Source organism: Paracoccidioides brasiliensis (assembly GCF_000150735.1).
Source record: "Paracoccidioides brasiliensis Pb18 unplaced genomic scaffold supercont2.3, whole genome shotgun sequence".
NCBI lineage: Eukaryota > Fungi > Ascomycota > Eurotiomycetes > Onygenales > Ajellomycetaceae > Paracoccidioides > Paracoccidioides brasiliensis.
The window spans coordinates 3281096-3300348 of record NW_011371360.1 but is presented as its reverse complement, the minus strand read 5'-3'; the positions used below and the strand labels follow the sequence as shown (position 1 = coordinate 3300348).

The 19253-nt window shown below is 45.2% G+C and overlaps 7 protein-coding genes across 7 annotated transcripts; 3 read left to right on the top strand and 4 right to left on the bottom strand.

Moving 5' to 3' along the window:
- Positions 1 to 413: 413 nt before the first annotated feature.
- On the bottom strand, positions 414 to 1654 carry PADG_03385 (uncharacterized protein; the record flags this gene model as incomplete). Its single annotated transcript, XM_010760081.1, has 2 exons — positions 414 to 1272; positions 1350 to 1654. The coding sequence occupies 2 exons, from the start codon at positions 1652 to 1654 to the stop codon at positions 414 to 416; spliced, it is 1164 nt and encodes a 387-aa protein (XP_010758383.1).
- Positions 1655 to 4019: 2365 nt separating this feature from the next.
- Positions 4020 to 4325, bottom strand: PADG_11593 (uncharacterized protein; the record flags this gene model as incomplete). The annotated part of the gene is made up of 1 exon (XM_010760746.1): positions 4020 to 4325. The coding sequence occupies one exon, from the start codon at positions 4323 to 4325 to the stop codon at positions 4020 to 4022; it is 306 nt and encodes a 101-aa protein (XP_010759048.1).
- A 4791-nt stretch (positions 4326 to 9116) lies between these two features.
- On the bottom strand, positions 9117 to 9757 carry PADG_03382 (uncharacterized protein; the record flags this gene model as incomplete). The annotated part of the gene is made up of 3 exons (XM_010760080.1): positions 9117 to 9260; positions 9371 to 9490; positions 9737 to 9757. 3 exons carry the CDS (start codon positions 9755 to 9757, stop codon positions 9117 to 9119), a joined length of 285 nt encoding a protein of 94 aa, XP_010758382.1.
- Positions 9758 to 10838: 1081 nt separating this feature from the next.
- Positions 10839 to 11990, top strand: PADG_03381 (uncharacterized protein; the record flags this gene model as incomplete). Its single annotated transcript, XM_010760079.1, has 4 exons — positions 10839 to 11143; positions 11235 to 11332; positions 11396 to 11752; positions 11821 to 11990. 4 exons carry the CDS (start codon positions 10839 to 10841, stop codon positions 11988 to 11990), a joined length of 930 nt encoding a protein of 309 aa, XP_010758381.1.
- A 1247-nt stretch (positions 11991 to 13237) lies between these two features.
- PADG_03380 (uncharacterized protein) lies at positions 13238 to 13699 on the top strand (the record flags this gene model as incomplete). Its single annotated transcript, XM_010760078.1, has 2 exons — positions 13238 to 13354; positions 13469 to 13699. 2 exons carry the CDS (start codon positions 13238 to 13240, stop codon positions 13697 to 13699), a joined length of 348 nt encoding a protein of 115 aa, XP_010758380.1.
- Positions 13700 to 14914: 1215 nt separating this feature from the next.
- Positions 14915 to 15912, bottom strand: PADG_03379 (GTP-binding protein rhoC; the record flags this gene model as incomplete). Its single annotated transcript, XM_010760540.1, has 3 exons — positions 14915 to 15262; positions 15334 to 15537; positions 15613 to 15912. The coding sequence occupies 3 exons, from the start codon at positions 15910 to 15912 to the stop codon at positions 14915 to 14917; spliced, it is 852 nt and encodes a 283-aa protein (XP_010758842.1).
- A 1175-nt stretch (positions 15913 to 17087) lies between these two features.
- On the top strand, positions 17088 to 19179 carry PADG_03378 (uncharacterized protein; the record flags this gene model as incomplete). The annotated part of the gene is made up of 6 exons (XM_010760077.1): positions 17088 to 17139; positions 17245 to 17461; positions 17572 to 18342; positions 18441 to 18807; positions 18871 to 19042; positions 19115 to 19179. 6 exons carry the CDS (start codon positions 17088 to 17090, stop codon positions 19177 to 19179), a joined length of 1644 nt encoding a protein of 547 aa, XP_010758379.1.
- Between the last annotated feature and the right edge of the window lie 74 nt (positions 19180 to 19253).

Genomic DNA, 19253 nt, shown 5'->3' with positions numbered 1-19253 from the left:
ATTGGCATTTGAATAGAATTATCATACATTTTCTGTTCATATACCTTGCCATTATATAGCTTTGGTTCCCTTGACTGCTCTCTTGTTAATTCCAAGAGATGCTAGGTTCATCAACTATTAACTATTGGTCTTTGATTTTTCTTCGTTAGTAATCATGTCATCACCCATCCTATCCACCATCTGATTCCATCGAAATTAAAATATACTTGTGCTGTTTGCACTCTTTGATTGCCCTGCTATCTCTCAGGGCGGAATCTGGTCCGATCTGACCATCGCATCGCAGACTTTAGTTAAAGCTCGTCAATATTTAGAAAAGCCAACCAATTCGTTTAGATTAGACCTCAATCCCGTCGGAAGGAGGAGCAGAGAAAGCTATGAATGTCCATATTAGCATCAAAACTTTCCTCTACCCCTCAGGACAGTAGAGGTGTCCGTTCGTCAGCAATATCCCCGTCGCCATCACCTTCGCCACTATCATCGGGTCCAGCTCCAGACACCAGTGTTGTACGTTGATTATTATCGGTTCTCTTCCGGGTTGCAGAACGATAAGAATCACGATAATAAAAATAGCTCCATAAGCTCAGCAACAACCCCTGCTGCAATGCCACGATGACAAGATGGATCCAGACACAAAAAAGCAGAGAATACATCGCAAGTACATAGTTCAAGTCAGGTCCATCTCCGAAATCTCCATAATCATTAACATCCCAGTACCGAACAATGTGAGCCACGAGCAGTAGAATGTACACAATGCTCTGTATCCCCGTCGTCCACGGACTGAGGGAATGCGGGCGTTCTTCTTCTTCTTCTTCTTTTACTCCCTCTCCTGCTCCTGCATTTCCTCGGAAAAGACTTTTCATGCAGGGGTACAACTGGGGCATGTAACAGATAGGAGAAAGGATGGCCGAGAGAATAGTCATTCCCAATAGCCAATAGACAGAAGCGATAGTGATGGTGAAATCGACATCTGGTATCCGAGTGTCAATGGAGAAGACCGTGGAGGGTAACAAGACCAAATACAACCCGATACTGATTGCGGTTACTTTGGATATGAGAGTCCGGGATGGTTGAGGAATATATTCTTCTTCCTCTCCTTCCTCTCCTTCCTCCTCTCCCTCCTCCTCTCCCTCCTCCTCTCCCTCCTCCTCTCCCTCCTCCTCCTCTGCCTCCTCCTCTCCTCTATCTCCCACCTCTTCCTGGGTTAGATTTGGAGATTGAGTACTGGAGTGGGAAGAGTTGCCGTAATACTGGTAATAGAGGTATATGAAAAGACTTGTCGTTTTTGCCTGAGGTTAGCAGAGAACGACTACTACAACGAGGCAGAAATCCTTTAAACTTATTTCACTAACAAACCCTGAGCCCCGATCCAGTCAGCGACCAACTGCCAGTGGTCAGTCATCTGCAGTAGACACCGGCCGGCAGAGGTCACCCCCTTGTCATGGATCTGACAAATATGCAACAACTCGCGTGAAGCTGCTTGCGGTAAAAACATTGCCAGAACACTTGTGGCACTCATGGACCGGAACAAGACGAAGAAGGGCGAAATTCCTCGGGTGCTTTGACGAGTCTTGATGCGGATATATTGTGGTATGTAAGAGAGCGCAACTGCAACAGCCAGAAGCCTGAAAGATGATTTAGCTTTAACGTTCTCCATCGCACGGCTTGCAGTCAATTTTTTACGAACCAGTGCAATGTTAGGCTCCATACGGAAGTATGAACATAAGGAAATTCATCCATCTTCAATGGAGTATTTGAGCGCGGCGAACCGAGCAATATCGTGGCAGTTCTTGAATGAAAATTGGCGTTTGAACAGCAGTCAGTCTCTAGCAAATGATGTTAAATATGCAACCCCAGACATTGACAATTATCATTAGTTGTAGCTTTCGAGAAAATAAATAGGCCTTCTCGGAATCTTTCCTCCACTGCTGCCTGGGGCCATTGACAAGTGTTCTATTTTTGTTGCAGCTCCAGAATCAAGAAACCTCTTAACTCCGTAATTAGACGCCTGGATGGGATCTGACTTTGGCCTGTCATCTTCGCCGTTCGTAACTTCACAGGGATAAGGGTTAGTCTCGCCTAGCTTGTGAATATGTGTCCTGTCCATCAGTGCTACAGGACACACCGGCCATTGATATTAATCGTAGTGCTAAGGAAAAGTCCTACAGTGAGTATGGAGCCACAAATGAGAATTGCAGGAGGCGACGGACCTCGATGGAATGAATATGGGAACGTGGTGGAAGAGTTTGTCAGGGAATTGTATGTATGCTTGAACCTCACTATCTCGAATCTTGCACCTACAGTGCGTGCCGCGCCATCAGTTTGGTGTCCATCATGACATGCTGACTATATTATGCTAGACTCGATGTAGTTTAAATAACTACGGTTAGTAGAGATTATAGTATTATGTGATCTTTGTTTATATTTGTCCAGTTATCTGCTATGTTTAGTATAATCATATAATTTACATTTTATACAGTATTTTAATGTAGTAATATCAAAGTATGATGATAGCAGTTAAAATAGGAGATAAATAATATATAAAATATTGAATGAAATACAAAACAAATTTAGCAAGGTAAGAATCTTCTGAGATAAACTGTGTGAAATCTAAACTACACTGAGTCTAGGATAATTTAATCAGCATGTCATGATGAATGCAAACTTAAATGGCGCAGCACTGGAAGAAGAATGTTATGGTAATAAGCTCATACATCTACCAGTTCGGTATACATTTGACAACCCCCGTAGTCACCTACCAACTATTGTTGATACTATTAGTTAAGTACGCCGTTAGTATGGAGGTACAGGATAGATGGATTTAAGACAGGGTAGATTGACCAGACAACCCGGCCTGGTGACAGGGAGTCTTGGAGTTGTATTTCATCAGCAAGTGATTTGAAGACTTCCAGCCAATCAATTACTTTTGGGAAATATCTGGACCCAACATATTATACTCGATATGCATTTCTGTTTCAAATAATGCAAATATCCGTCCCCTGAAATCAGCGAAAATCCAAACAATGAATAAACAAAAACGTTCCTAGTCGCATACTTGAAGATTGAGATGGAAGAAGAAGGTTTGAAAAAAAAAAAATTTAAAAAAAAAAAAAAAAAAAACATAGAAATAAGAATACAAAAGACGCAGGTCGAACACACCACAACTCATCACCATAGATGACTAACTCCCCACGCCCAAGCAATGTGGATTCGACGGTGAATGAGAAGCGTTGAGAGGCGTAGCGTCGATACCAACGACCAACGAAGACACTAACAACAAAAAAGTGAAAAGGGAAAACCGACAACCAAAAGTAGAAAGTTGGGGGATGTCACCGCATCACAGTAAGAAAGGCTGGGGAAAAAAGGGAAACTTTTCTACATGAACGGGATATGTAAACCGGGAGCAGAGAGCCAGGGGGGTATCTGACATGAACCAGGGACTCATACAGAACAAGAACAGGAATAGCAATACCACCAATTCCCCAAAAGGAGATGAGGACACGACAGTCGTGAACTCATCTTGTAAAGACACCATATTAAAATCAGTAGGTAAAAGGGGGAAAAGCAATTTTAAAAACTGAAGAAGAGTAACGGGGGGGAGGGATATTACAACAAATAGTCGAATAGAAACTGGCGGTATAAGGGTAGTAATATAAACACTAAATCCAACCCATAGCAAAGAGAAGAAAAGAAAACGGAACGAAAAACGATGGGGAAATTGCTGTCAAAGAAAAATCAAATCGCAATATATGTACTAGGGGAACATATATCGCATCGAAAACCCGTCCGCATCATTCTCATCCTCATAGTTCTTAGACCATATCATAAATCGTTCCCATTTCCGTAAACCGTACCACACCGAAAAGAAACTTTCTTTTCTTTTCTTTTCTTTTTCTTCCCCTTTCGAAATGCGAAATATTAGTCGTTGTCGTTTGTCCTCATTCACATCACCTTCTCCCACTCTCACCTCCAACCAACGCACGCAGTTCAGATCATCCAGTAAAAGCCCGGTTCACATCCATTTATCGACTTGGAAAAGCAAAACTCCTAAACGTTAACCTTGTCGGCGATGGCAACTTCATGCGTGCACCCAAAGATTCCTTGATGGACGAGGACGAGAATGAAGATGTGGACAATGAAGACGCGGACACCGGGGAACGTGACCTGCTGACAATCCTCGTCGGCGAAGAAGCGGCAGAAAGCCTTTCAGCAGCCACAGCTTCAGCTGCAAGAATGTCCTCCAGCCGCACGTCGGCATCTGTGAATGTGTGTTGTTGGAGGGTATCTAGATCGAGGAGTTCTGTGAATTTTGAGACTAAGGTTGTCATTGTTGGTGTGGGTACGAGGTTGATCTGGCCCTCAGGAAACCGCGTCATGTATATTTTGTATTTATTCTGGGTAGCTTGGCATGCAAGTATGCTGATTGATAGGGGGAGAATGGATGTATCCTTAATGCCACTTTGCGATGTGGGTGGTGATCTTTCCAGGGATGTTCCGCTCCGCTGAATTTTATTCTCTGCGATAACTCAGATGACGATAGGCACAATCGCTTTCGTTTGCTCTGGTTGTTGTGAGCTTTTCGTCTATATAACTCAACAGCGTAGAAACTTTCACCCGATCAACGACGGACGCGGTTTGCGACTGTGACACACGGCGGAACGGGAATATATCGCGCACGCCCGTAGGTTCTTTTGTTCGTGTTTGTTCTTTCGTCTTGGTTCAAAACAGCAAGGGGAAAGGGATAGAGAAGCCCTCAAATGATGACTTCCCTTCTCCTTTTTGTCAAAACTTCGAGAGAAATCAGTCATATACTAATTTGGCGGGGTGGTAGGCAAGAGGTGTCATGAACGGAGAAACTGCTTGCGATAGAGATGGAGGCACAAGAGATGGGGCAAACTATTACTTAGCGAATGGATGATAGTTCGTTCCCCTTTAGAATCAATAGGATAAACCAGAAGAGTGAAAGAGTTAATTTGGGGAGAAGTAATGAATATGATAACCCCCTCCTGGCGAGTTCTCGTGTCCCATAATATACGGGAGAGCAACTAGCGCCACTCTGGCACAATTGGATATGTCCTGCACGGTGGTTGGTTCCAGAGGAAATTCCAGTTACTTCGGTGCCTCTGAAAGGGAGCCTTTGTGGCTTCTTTCTATCCCCTGCTAGCCGTTGAACACCCCATTTTGCCTTGATCGTTGTGCACTGACGGAGATGGAGGGAGGGAGGGCGGTCGTAGAGAACTAGTGCGCCACTGACCACAAGCCGAGTTATAAAAAAAAGAAAAGAAAAGAAAAAGAAAAAGTGCTTAGCAAAAGGAAGCGGAAAAAAAAAAAAAAGAAAAGAAAGGAGAAGAAAAGAAAAGAAAATGGAACCTAAAAAGTAACAATCCCTGCCCACCCATAAGATCTGCTCATGGTTTGATTAGTTTGAATCCCAAGATCATGAACTGAACTGAAATCCTTGACTCGGGAGGATCCCCACCAGCGAATCAGCAACCTTATCAATCCCCTAACCCAAAACATACTGTTGCCATCGTGAAATAAGTGGACGAGCTCTAACTATTGGTGGTTTGTCTGTAGCCTGCAGGCAGTAGAGATAGTCTGCCAAGATGTGGATGAGGAATTCTACGTCTTGTGCCTCCGATAGTTCGAGACGAAGACGAGAACATAGTTATGAGGATGAGGATGATGTCAACGCGCCGGGCTTCATTTCAATTCCGAATTCGTTGTTATTTTATCCTGTGTGAACTCTGAGCACATCGACGCACCAATCCACAAATCCATCTTGCCTATGTTTAGCAACCTGAAAATTTGCACGTATCCTTTCAAACCACCCAGGGACCTCGACAGGTCAACAGAAATAGATCCTGGGTGGATAAACAAATCCCTGGCGGAAAGCGGCAGCGCAGACCTTCCAAGATTATCCTGATGCGGAGTCGATCCATAGGTTGATAGATCTGATGGTATGTCGCTTTAGCTGGAAGCGGAGACGTGACTCAATCCATGGAACCCCTCACTGGGAACCTCAGCTTTAGTTTTCACTTTTCAGGTAGTTCAGCTGTTTAGTTGTTCGTCAAGTGCACCTATTCCAAGTCCGTCCTTTGTGGCGGTCTCAAGGTTTGATATCGATAACAAATAACAAGCCAAGTTGCGCCAGTTGGCGACTGACTTGATCATGCGCCTCGCATATAATACAACAGGTATTAACTAGGTTAAGACGCGCATCGGAAAAAAAGACCCCGTCCCAGAAAAAGAAGAAAACTAACGATGGTTTTGTTTAGGAATACATTCAACGATCCCTTGTTTAATCTATTCCATGACCATGGATGTTGAGCTCGTGGTTGCGGGAGCGGGAAGAAAAAACGACCGCACCTCAGCCAACCTTGGAAGAAGATATCTATCACTATAAACCTGGGCACAGACGAACAATAGACAGACCTCGACCTAGCCCAGAGTTAGACGCAAGAGACAACGAACATAACATGCGAATCTGCGGATAGAATGTACACCGGCTTTCGCCAGTTGAAGGAATATGATATCCTCACCGCCAGACTTCAAAGAAATATCCCACTTTCATTGCCACTTCTCTGGACTCGGAGCAATGATCCCAGAGGCAGTCGTCACGCGCCAGCACCTATCAGACATTGTGTCGATACTGATACAATGTGCCCTGATTTTTAACTGCTTTCCTAGGACCAAAACTCTTTTGGTAATGCGATAGGTTCGTTTACACTTTCTGTTCATCCGTTGTATTCTTAAGCTGCCTATTCGTTATGCTGCGCCTCGAAAGACTGTAGTTTCGTAGCAAACTCCACCAAAGGCGAATCATAATCCGCCCCCCGCTCGAGTGTTCCTCGGAGCTTGAAAACCAGCCCAAAGCATTGCTGCGCATGTTCGTCCTATTGTTTCCTTCGTTCTGTCGTTTAATTTTTGCGCAATATGTTATCATGCCATTTTTTATTTCAAGTATGAAAGCTCGGAGGGAGTTTACACACAGAAAGCCTAAATATGACGTCTACAATCTTGGAAATAAGAAGAATATCTAATCGAATCCACCCATCAATGGATATCCCGCCTGGTTCCCATCAACCAGGCATGAATCAGGCATATTACTCTGGGCTTCTCTAAGAAAAGAGCTGCGACTTACAACTCCGCACTGGCATACAGAATGTGTGAATATCGTAAATGCCATCTTTAGCCTCAGCAGCAAAATATTTAGCAGCTAACAACCAAATTCAATAAACACTTATCCCCGGATCGTAACGCTTCTGGGGGACTAAACACATTGGCAAGGCGGGCAGTCAATCAGCAGACAATGTTCGTGTTGAAGGTGACGAAGCACATTTTTGCTAGTTATTTAAAGGGAAGAACTGAGAGATCTCCTGTCTCAAAAAACATCCAGGTTAAAGTCGCGGCTGTAACTTCGACAGAACTCGAGTTGGGAGAAGGGGGGGGGATGTTACTTTTCACCTTAGAATATGCTATAATCCCTCTATATATCCCGGTCCCCGCAAATATATTTCCTTCCTTTGCCTGCCCTTCCATGTCCCTGTCTCGTGGAAGCATTAGCAGCACTGTGATGCCATAACACAGAACCGTCATCCCCAAGTCTAACCCAACATGGGTTATAAAATCCCCGATGCCCCAAACACAAGAACAAAAGGCAAATCATGAGTTGGTTGGCTCCTCCTTTTAAAAGCCGTGAATCCCGTCCGTTTCAATCAAAGCATGAAGGGCAAGGTAGACGTGGACCCAAGCGTTTTCAGTCAAGACGTTTTGAATATTCTATTCCTGCTCCTCTTTATAATTAAATAAAGTTTGTGTGCCTAGGTATTTGTCCGAAATTGCATAGCCCCCAATAATAAATACAACGCCTCGTCGCCTGAAGTTTTCCCTGATTGGTTGAAGTTATTGCGTTTTTTTCGTATACATATATCCTCTTGTAGATAATTGTACACTTTGTCCTTAATCGGCCATCTGTACATCATTCATCTTCACATCTTTCGCAGCCGATATCCAAAGGACATTATTACACCTAAACGACGATAAGACGGTCCAGAGTTAGTGCACAATATCCAATTAAAAACACATTGCTGTAAAAAGAAAAACAGAAAAGAGAGAATGAAACCGTGGGAAAAAAGGTTGCAGCCCCGGAGCACCACAACAAATAAACGAATCCAAATCCAACTAAAAACAAATACGGCAGCAAGCAATGTAAGAAAATAGACTAACCGTATCAGAACTTGTCCCAAACTCCCCGTGCTCTTCCCATCGATAAATTCCTCCGTGTTCGACAGCTGGATATTCATATACGAATCGACACTGACGAGTTGGCCCTTGTACTCTGTATGTCCCCATTTTAGGCGCACGATGATATCTTCATTGATTCTGTATGGAGGTGAGAGATAAAAGGAAAATTGGTTAGAAACTGGGTACGATACGAAGAATGGCACAGAGGCGAGGGAGAGGGAACTTGGGAGGGCGGAAGGTTGGTTTGGTTGGGTTGGGCTGTTTCAGGAATGGGAAAAGCAAGGACTCTAAGATGCCTACAGAGATTGCAGAAACGGCCGCGGGTTCATAGGAATGAACTGTACATGCGTACGCAATATGTGTTAGCATTGCTGAGAGAGGAAGCAGTGGGGAGATGGGGAGGGATTGCTGCGAGGTTTGCTTGGTTGCTCTGGACGCACATTCATTGTGATATTGTTATGTGTTATACCATCTGGCAAAATATTAAAAATGTGGATTGGGGACAGAGTCGCGCGGTGGACTAGGGCGACTCTAGAGGAGATTGACGGCGGAATATTCTATCGGTGCGATGATATGGATGGTTGACCGTGATGGTTGAACCGTGATGTGTTTGCCAATGAAATCTGCGGTTAATTTTGCCATGTTGGGCGGTGTGGAAGAATAACCAATCACACAACTTATTTCCACAGGGTTCAAAACACATATTCAAGCCATGTCAATCATGTAATATAGGGAATAACATTGCATTAAGCTTTACAGCGAGTATCAATTCAAGTCATATAGTATCTTCATACCCATTGTCACCTTTAGAGAGGCTAAATTATACTGTGCAAAACCGTAATGCCCTTTCATCTTTTCTCTCGAATAAACCCTCAAGCCCTGCGAATGTCCCAAATCACGTCCTTGATACTAACCTCCTGGCCCATCTTCTCGTCATAATCATACCACTCCCCGTCTGTGAGATCGATGCCTGAAAATGTCGTTGATGATTCAATCCCCTTCGCTTCCCAGTCTCCCTATCCATAGCAGACGCGGTTAACCGCTGCGGACCACGCCAAATGAAGCACAAACTTTGAATAAAGAATTCGACTTGCAGAGAGAAACGATATCAACAAGTGTAACTCACATCAGCCTTAAATTCCGTAAATTCGAGCCCTCGACAATCGAACTCAATGACCTTTTGCCCTTTGTTTTTCGATTGTTCGTATGAGGCTGGCGCAGTTGCGATTGAAGCAGAATGTGTCCTCTTTTATTCGATCACGATATCAGTATAAAATATTTGCCGGTTTTACTTCCGTGGCTGGGAATGTGATTGTCTAGAAGAAAGGAAAATCCGGATTTCATCCGAAGTAACATGAAGAATGCCTGGCTGTTGTGTAGAAAGATGCCTTCATCCCTTAGCAGTAACAATGCGGGGGGGGCATCGAGATGGGGTAGCCAACTTCACAGCTCACCGTACATAATCTGCATTTCCACACAAAATTAGCCTCACCCCGGCTTCCAGGGATCTCATGTTGCTCCTGTAGTCAAAACATAAATCAGCCATCTGAAGGAGATTGACGCATATAACGGTCGAAACATTACAAAACCCCGATAGCTACACGCCCAGATGAAGAAATATGCAATAAGTGAACAAGTTATCAAGATACTTACAAATCGATTAAAGCTCACCCAGTTAGGATGAATCTCCCGACACAACGTGCATTGCACCTTAAACGAGTAAAAGTATGGATTCTCTTCCGTGTCCGTAGGACGGAGATCAGTGACACTGTTTTTTCTTAAATTTTTGAGTTAGTAATCCAACTTCGCATTGTGCCTATTCGTCACATATAAACATCTTGTATAGATAAACAGTATGAAAATTGGCTCTGAGTTCAAGCAGTTGGTCTCAAAAGAGCAACAAATATCCGACTTGGAATAGGGATGGCGGGGTATAGAGGGGAAGATGTCGGAAGTCTGCGAACAACTAGGCACCGTCAGGGAAAGAAAGGAGTAGTTGAAAATATTACTTGCCCTGACAGCTCTGCAGAAAGAACAAGAGAATACATCTAATCAAAATTGGCGGAATCTCTGGGTTATTCTGGTCTAAAGGTTTGGTTGGGATTGTTGAGGTTTATGTCGTTTGGCGGGGTGGAAATATCGTGTGCCTCAGGATTAGTTAGTTATATAATGCTTCCTGATAACTAAACTATTTCATATCAGTTAACTATGGTTGCAATATGTCTACAGATACCCACATTGAGGAAAGAGACTGGTGATTTGCTTTAAGATAGACTATTCAGTTTACTCTACCATCTTTTCTATATTTGGTTTTGGATATTTTTCTATAGATATATCAGGGATTGCTCAATTCCCAAGCAGCAAAGAAGTTGAGGAGGGTCTTTGACATGTGACGGATTGTCTTGGCTGAGGAACAAACATCTCCACACCCCCTTATTTTATTATTCCGCATCATTCCACCTCTTCCTTTATCCATGGATCCAATCCATTGTCATTCTTAATAGGCCCGCGGATGGCAGTAGGATAGCATCTCCCAAAGCAGTACCTCCTCCCCCTCCAAAAAATGCACCGGGAGGTCAATGATACCGATCCCCATGGTGTCCACTGTCTATCTTCGCCGGAGAATCCTCCCCCTCGCCATCACCCTTCTCTTTGCTGTGCTTACTCTCTATTTGCTCCAAAATCATGACTACATATATGAACAACCCACACCAGGGCTATCATCCGATGGTCATGAGCAGCAGGTAGCCGTGGTGGTTGCTGGCCTGCGCTCTTCAAACACAAAATGGTTGCGGAAGTCGTTTCCACACTGGGACACGCATATCTATATCGCGAATGATGAGTCATCCAAGCTGCGCATCCCGAAGAACAAAGGGAGAGAGGCAATGGTCTATTTGACGTCAGTAGCAGCAATCAGCCTACCCGAACGACGTTTAAATTCAATCTCATTCAATTTATTTCACATATCAATTTATTTATCTTCCCCGTAGTCACATAATTGATCACTATGACGATTACCGCGACGACGCGGCTATTCTTTTCCTCCACGCGGACCAGGACCAATGGCACAACGATGACGAGAAATACGGTACGTTCAAATCTAAATGGCGCGAAAAAGGAATAATCTAACAAAAACATCAACCCCTTTAAGATGGCAAACGAATGCTCCAGCGCTTCAGTATCCCCCACCTGGTACGGGAGGGCTATGTAAATATGCGTTGTCACCCGTACCCTGGTTGCACGACGGGTCTAGACCTGACCACGTCCCCTGCAGGTGAAAACAGCGAGTCCGCAACAATCGCCGGCTTCCTGCAGAATTTCGCAACTCTTTTCCCAAACTCTACGCTGCCAAAGCAGATAGCGGTGGGATGTTGCGCGCAGTTCGGGGTTACGGCAGGCACAATACGGCAGAACTCCAGGGAGAGATATGTGCTGTTGCGGCAGTGGCTGCTTGATACGGCGCTGAGTGATCATATTAGTGGGAGGCTGATGGAGTATATGTGGCATAGTATGATTTTTCCCTCCTTTCCTGTTCTTTTTGAAATTCCCTGCTGATAAGTTATATGATTCGCGTAGTCCTATTTGGGAAGCCTGCGCGACACTGTCCTGATCCGCAACAGTGTTATTGCGAAGTCTATGGACGATGTAATCTGAAGTGCGTTGATGGGGATTGTGGAGTGTATATTTACCCTTTTGGCGCTGGTCGTTCGTGGTTCAATCGGATCAAGGATTATCTTGGGATATAGATGCATAAACATTGGGGTTGTTCTTTTTCTTTTCTTTTAATTTATATTCAATTCAGTGGATACCTTGGGGTTATTGGTGTTGAAAAAATATTGCGCATAAAAATAGGCTAGGGCCGGACCCTCGTTCTCAGATCCGCACAAATTAATATGACGATACTTCCAACCCAGAGGGTTATCCCGCATGTAGTTATGGAGATTTATACAGATCAGATAATTTTAAAAATATATCCCAATAATGGATCATATCAGAAGTTAGATATATATATATATATATATATATATATATTCATTCTCTTTGTAGGAGCCAATTTATATCTCTAGATTCCCCGTTAAAATTATTTACTTTGGTTGTAGATGGCAGTACCAGCGTTAAAATTCGTCCAAGGTTTGCGAAAACTCTCAACAAAGACTTCGAACACATCTCGCCGCTCCCTAATTCTTATGAAACTACAAGATTGAATAAATTAGACAAACCCTTCCATGGCCTTTCAATTTGTCTACCTCTGTACATCTTAACCTCCTCACCACCAGCAAGGGGGCCCAAATAGCAATTAGGATTATCCCTGCACCTGGAGGGGGTAGCAAGATGTCATCGTCCACCGCAGGTCAACCGCCCCAGCCACAGTCTTCCGCCAACTCACCCACGTACTTTGAGCAGCAGCGGGAGGAACTGGTGAGGGAGATTGCGCTGGTGAGGATCTCTAAACCTTTTTTTTTTTTTTTCCCACGTTCAACCGTTTTCTGTCGGCTAGATCTGCTATGTACCATACACACCTTTTCTGTTACTGCTTCTGGTTTCCTCTGCCACATGTGCGTGCAGGCGCGTCGTGACATAATCATGGATAACGCGTTGAAGCCTTCCGGAGATCATTGACGATGACGCATAATGTATAATGTACAGAACATACAAACATCAGTGCTGGGTTGATCTCGACACCCCTTTTTTTCTGTTCGATTTCTTTTCTGACTATCTGAATATTCCAAATCCCACTGAAATTATCTCTACTTGAAACATTTTTTCTCCCTTCTCCCATTCCCTCTTCGCGTATTTGCAATTTATCGCTCGTCTTCTCCCATATGCGGCGGCGTCCGTTCTATTTCCATGGAACTTCTTGATATGACGACACACCCCCTCTCCTCGAGATACACTTGCGCAGAGAAGAGGCAGAGACTCCCCGAGTGATTCCTGAAGATGAATTTTTTGCCTTCTTTGCCTCACAACTCCATCCTTTTTGAAAAGTTCATGGATGCAAAAACTCTCCCTATCGACCTTCAAAGCTAACAAATATCTCACTCCCAAGAGCCTCGAACAGGTCCTCCAAAACATCAACTGTCTAAACCGAAATCTAGAAAGCGTCATAACGGTAAGTTGATTCCCCGCGCAACACAGCAGTACTCCGCTCATCCCGTTCCCTTTCTTTCAACCCCACTCTCTAAACAAAACCCCCTTTATCACATATGCGTCTTGCAACAAACAGGTCGGCAACGAATTCTCCTCCGTAGAGGCGCTATGGTCCCAATTCGAGACGGTGATGGGGAGCAGCAATGAGAATGAGAATGAGCATGAAAGTGAAAATGCGCTACATGACGGTGGCGGCGACGGTGGCGGGAACCACGACAACAACCATAATGACGAGCATGGAGATGAATATGGTGAGAGGTGTCATGGGGATGGGGATGGTGATGGTGAGGATGGCAATAGGACATGAAATACGCCACCGGCGCATTGGGCGGGGTGATATTTAGCAGTGATAAATGACTGATGAACTATTACCGGAGTTTGATAGACAGATCGAATTATTACTCCTTTTCTTTGTTGACTATGTGCCACTTCCCCTTCCTCTCACTTTTCTTGACTCTCAAAATCCCATTCATACATGTTCGGACACACGCTGTACCGAAATAGCATTCATTCCATGCCAGAGATGTATGTGCAATACAGTAAAATAGCACAAAACTTGGGGGAAATCCAAGGTTGAACTCAATAAGTTTATAAAGACCAAAAGGAAAGAGGAAAAATGGAGGAAAGTAAAGCTATACCATTTCCAATATGAAATTTTGTCATATACATGATGTGCTGTGCATTTTGCATTGCAGCACATATCTCTCATATCGTATCTCTCTTATCTCATCTCCTCCCTTGCATTTCCTTCCAGTTGCTCATGGAGGGGGGAGGCAAATAATGGTGGGCGATGGAGCCCTAGCAACTTCATGAACCAGAACTCTTTGAAATGGTTTGACGCACAAACACACACAAAAAAAAAGAGCAAAAGACAAAATAGAGGAGAACAACAAAATACACAGATAAAAGGCTCAAAAAAAATTCAAGTTAAAAACATACTATGGTAAAAAGCGAGAATGGAGAATCAATAAAAATGAAATAATAAAATAGGACATTGGCCAATACAAAAAGCAAGGTAAAAAGAAATAAAAAACAAACAATTAGTGGAATATCATGCTTCGCAAACAGAGAGAAAGGTGAAAAAAAAAGAGGTAAAAAAGGAAACGTCCATGAGGATGGAGGTATGGAGTAGGAGGTAGGTTAATCAAATCCAAGGCAAACAATGACATCGCAACTGCAGTACTCCCAACAGTAAAGCAGGAGAGGTGAAGGTATTTTCGAAAACGCGGAATAATAAATCTCGCAAAAAAGGGAGGAAACAAAGATTTTTACCGAGACATAGGCGCGGGGCCATCATACATGTAAAGGCGTTAAACGGTGAACCGGAAGCTTCGTATTCGTCGTTCTCATGAGTGTGTGTCGGAAGTGCAGTTTGGGGAAGAGGGTGTTAGCATTGTCGTGAGCGTATAGTTGTCGTCTTCAAAAGAACCATTGTAAAGATGGAAAATTGGAATCATTAAAATCAAGTGCATGGAACAACGGAAATCAAAATTTATGGATTCCCGCATCTTTCTCTTTTGCTTCACAGCAGCTTGCATGTCGGCTTCTTAGCTCTCTTGCGGATTACTCCTCCAATCCCAGTCCCACCATTTGGCCCGACACCGCGGCTATACCAATCTTCTTCGATGCTCACAGCAGTGTTCACGGCGAGTTCGAAAACCTCGTCAACACCGCGCATCTCCTTGCTGCTGCACTCAACATACGTGGCGCCCATTCGCTTGGCGACGGCCTGGCCCTGTTCCGGGGTAACGGGTGTTAGGCCTTGGGTTTTGAGGAGGTCGATGCAGGTGCGTTTGTTGCGAAGGTCGGATTTGAGGCCTACGAGGATCAGGGGAGTGGTGGGGCAGAAGTGAAGGACTTCGGGGTACCACTAACGTGTGATCAAGTTAGGATTTTTGGTTTTATTTTCTTCGTCTTTAGATGGCTGTCAGATGTTCTTACCTTGTCCATTACGTTTTCGAGAGATACAGGACAGTCAATTGCAAAACATACGAATAGGAGATCTGTTTCCGGGTATGAGAGTGGACGAAGTCTGTCATATTCTTCCTGTCCGGCTGTATCCCAAAGAGCTAGCTCAACAGTCTTCCCTGAAGGCGCATGCATGGTTTGGGTAATGTAGTTTTCAAAAACAGTCGGAACGTATTTCTAAAGACAGCATGTTACAAGAAGGAACGTATAAGTTGCAGCATCAATATGCCAAATGATAACAAAAAAACATACCTCCGGAAAATAGCCCTGAGAATAGCTAATTAACAAACATGTCTTCCCGCACCCTCCGTCGCCTACAACAACAAACTTTTTCGAGTACGAGGGGGGCTGGGTGATATTTGTAGCCTGGGACATTCGACTCGAGGCCATACTCATGTTTGTGCTGACGGTGCCATTGCTCACTCGAGTGCTCTGGCTTCTCGCATGTTTTCGGCGAGGGGTGAGAGGAGCGGGGACGGCCTTTTCATCGAGGACGGAGGAATGGCGACGAGTGCGGCCGACGAACGTCTCTTCATATCCGCGGGTTGCCATGGTTGGGTTCACAGCCTTTGCAGGTTCTGAAAAAGATTGGTTATATATTTTGCTTTGGGTGGGTGCGGAATTGAAGGAGGCAGGGGGTGCAGGGTGTTCTGGATCAGGAGGAAGAGGAGGAAGAGGAGGAAGAGGAGGAAGAGGAGGAAGAAGAGGAAGAGAAGGAAGAGGAGAGAGAGGGGAGAGGGGAGAGCGAACGGAGCCCGACGAGGAGAGAAACGAGATAAAGCCGGGCAGGGAAGAAGCTAGAGCTGAGTCTAATATTACTTAAGATCGAAGCCCTTGGACACAGTGCAGAGCAATCAATCAATCAATCAATCAATCAATCAATGATGATGATGATGCTGCTGATGATGATGCTTGATTGTGCCAAAGATATGCGATTGGGTTGGAAGTTGTCTCAGTCAGGGCCAATGTTTACATCCGCCCTGGCTGCCATGGCAACCCACCAAAATATCCCGAACAACCAAGTTTGGAGACTCCCGTCTAGCCCAACCCGAGCCAGCCTTTTTGGACCAAGGACTTGAAGTTAGTCCCTCCCGTCGTCTGTATCACTCACGCAAAATCAATATAAATCCACTCTCCATTCCTACACACCGTCCGATGGTCGTCTACCCATTCCCGCTGTATAGATACTGTATCCCATCCATCCATGGATGTCTGGCTGTCTTCCCAATCCACGGCCCGCCCTCTGAGTTGTTACGGGTTCCACTACTACCCACCCCGCCCACCGGTCTACTCCGTTGCTTTTCCCCTCCGTCATTTTGTGTAAGTAACCGCGGCAAGACGTTGGGAGGAAATCTTTTCAGGGACGGGCCGCCTCAGGCCGCGACATGCATGACTAAGCAGCTCTTGAGCTTTTAGTTTGGCCGAGGCATCTTTCTTGGCACAGTCCAAAGGATCGAACGGTGTCATTTTCTGCATACGGCGGCCCAGCTTCGACTTGGGGAGACACTACAGCAGCCACCCCCTTTTTCACTCTGTATAGAATCCAATTCGATACATAATTCTTGTGACCTGCGCATCCACCGCTCCCAGTCCTTCCTGGAATATCCAACTCCTAGCTAAGCGTCCTAAAACCTTAATGCATTGAACGACGACTCCCTTGATGTGCTAAGCCCTATGGCTTCCTTGTCACTTCTTTGTCCCGGCAATCGTCATCTCAGTCTCAAACCATGACCAACGAAAAAGATCAACCCGTTGCGGGATTACGGAGTCTAAATCATTGTACGATTGCATCTCCCATACCAGGATCATTTGCGTTTTTATCATTTATTGTATTCAGGTCCATTGGCTGACAAAAAGTGCTTACAATTTTGTGTTTTGTGACAGACCATGAGAAGCTCCCCAAATGGCGATACATGCTGCGGACAGCCATCCTGCCCCTCGTGCGGTGGGAGACGCCCTATCTCGCCTGGATCCAGGAGAGAATTCGCACCCCTTCTCTCGACTCGTGGTTTGCAATCACCGCCAATCTCGGAACACATACCTTCTACATGATCATACTGCCGGTTTTGTTCTGGTGTGGCTATACAGAAGTCGGTCGAGGGTTGGTTCCCTGGCCCCCCGTTAACTCCCTGCCACATCCGGCGTAGATGTTATGGAAAACGAAACAAAAAGAGACATATGATGAAAGCTGATATGAATGGAATGTAATAGAATTGCCCAACTATTGGCCTCAGGCGTATTTATCAGCGGCTTTCTCAAGGATCTGCTGTGTCTTCCCCGACCATTGTCTCCCCCTCTCACTCGCATAACCATGTCAGGCTCAGCGGCGCTTGAATACGGCTTCCCTTCCACGCATACCACTAATGCCGTCTCCGTTGTCGTTTACCTTCTTTACGTTTTACATTCTCCGGACTCCAGCATCAGTCCTCTGAAGAATATCATCTTCCAGACTATCCTCTACATATTTGCGGCATCCATCGTTATAGGGAGACTGTACTGTGGCATGCATGGATTCTTTGACGTTATCATGGGAGGCTTGCTTGGTGCGCTTTTGGGATACATACGAATTGTGTATGGTCCTTTGTATGACGAAGAGCTGTTTTCCGGTTCGATAAAAGTCGTCGTTGTCGTGGTCGTCGTTATCCTTGCCTTGATTCGGATCCACCCGGAGCCCGCAGATTCGTGTCCGTGCTTCGACGATAGCGTCGCCTTTGCTGGAGTGATGATGGGAGCGGAGTTTGGGAACTGGCATTTTGCCCAGACCAGTTATCCTATGTCTAGCTCTTACCCGGGGACTATACCTTATGAACTGGCAAAAGTTGGTTGGATAAAAACAATTTTGCGGATTATTCTAGGGATTTTGATGGTGTTCCTGTGGAGGGAGATAATGAAACCGTCCCTTCATCGGGTTCTACCACCTATATTCCGAGTTGTAGAACGGCTGGGCCTCAATCTTCCCCGAAGATTCTTCACCCTGGCATCGTATGTCTATTCCCTGCTACTTCTACTTCGATATACACCCACTAGTCCCACCACCAACACAAGCAACCACAGCTAACCAGCTCCCAAAACACCCACAGCCAATACGAACACGTCCCCGACCATCTCAAAGACGACGACGTGATCCCCAACGTCTCCGAGATCCCCTCAATCCTCACATCCATCCGCCACCCGCGCCGTCGCGCGATCTCCGTCGGCCCACAATCCGAAGCAGACGCCTACGAAGCCCTCGCATACCGCGAGAAACGGCGGCAAGAAAGTATCTCGTCTGATAAGGCGAGCAGCGTCAGCGGGCGACGGCTCTCACTGTTGGCGACGACGGTGAATCGTGATGGCTCCCCGGTGAGGAGGAGTCCGCACAGGCTTGATGAGTATGAGCATATGATGGGGACTGGCAGGACGCCGTCGCCTGGGTATGCGGGGGTTGAAAATAGGAATCTGGAGAATGTGAATGAGAATGAGAATGAGAATGAGAATGAGAATGAGAATGAGAATGAAAATGAGAATGAGAATGCGATTGCGAATGAGCCAAGGGATAATGCGGCTGAGTATCAGCAGCGGTTTGGGACAAGGGCTGAGGAGGAGGAAGATGAGGAGGAGGATGAGGAGATGTTTTCGAAGATCACGCCACCGCGGGTTAGATATGATGTGGAGGTTGTGACGAAATTAATTGTTTATTCTGGTAGGTACAAGTTCATTTTCTGACGGTGACGATGACGATGATGAAGAGTCTGTTACTGATAGCTGCTTCTAGGAATTGGATGGTTATCAGTTGAGCTCACCCCTATTTTGTTCCAGGTTCTTGGATTGGCACCGTAGAAAGATCATCACGTAATTAGAGGATTTGGTTTACTTTGGCTCTCTCTCTCTCTCTCTCTCTCTCTCTCTCTCTC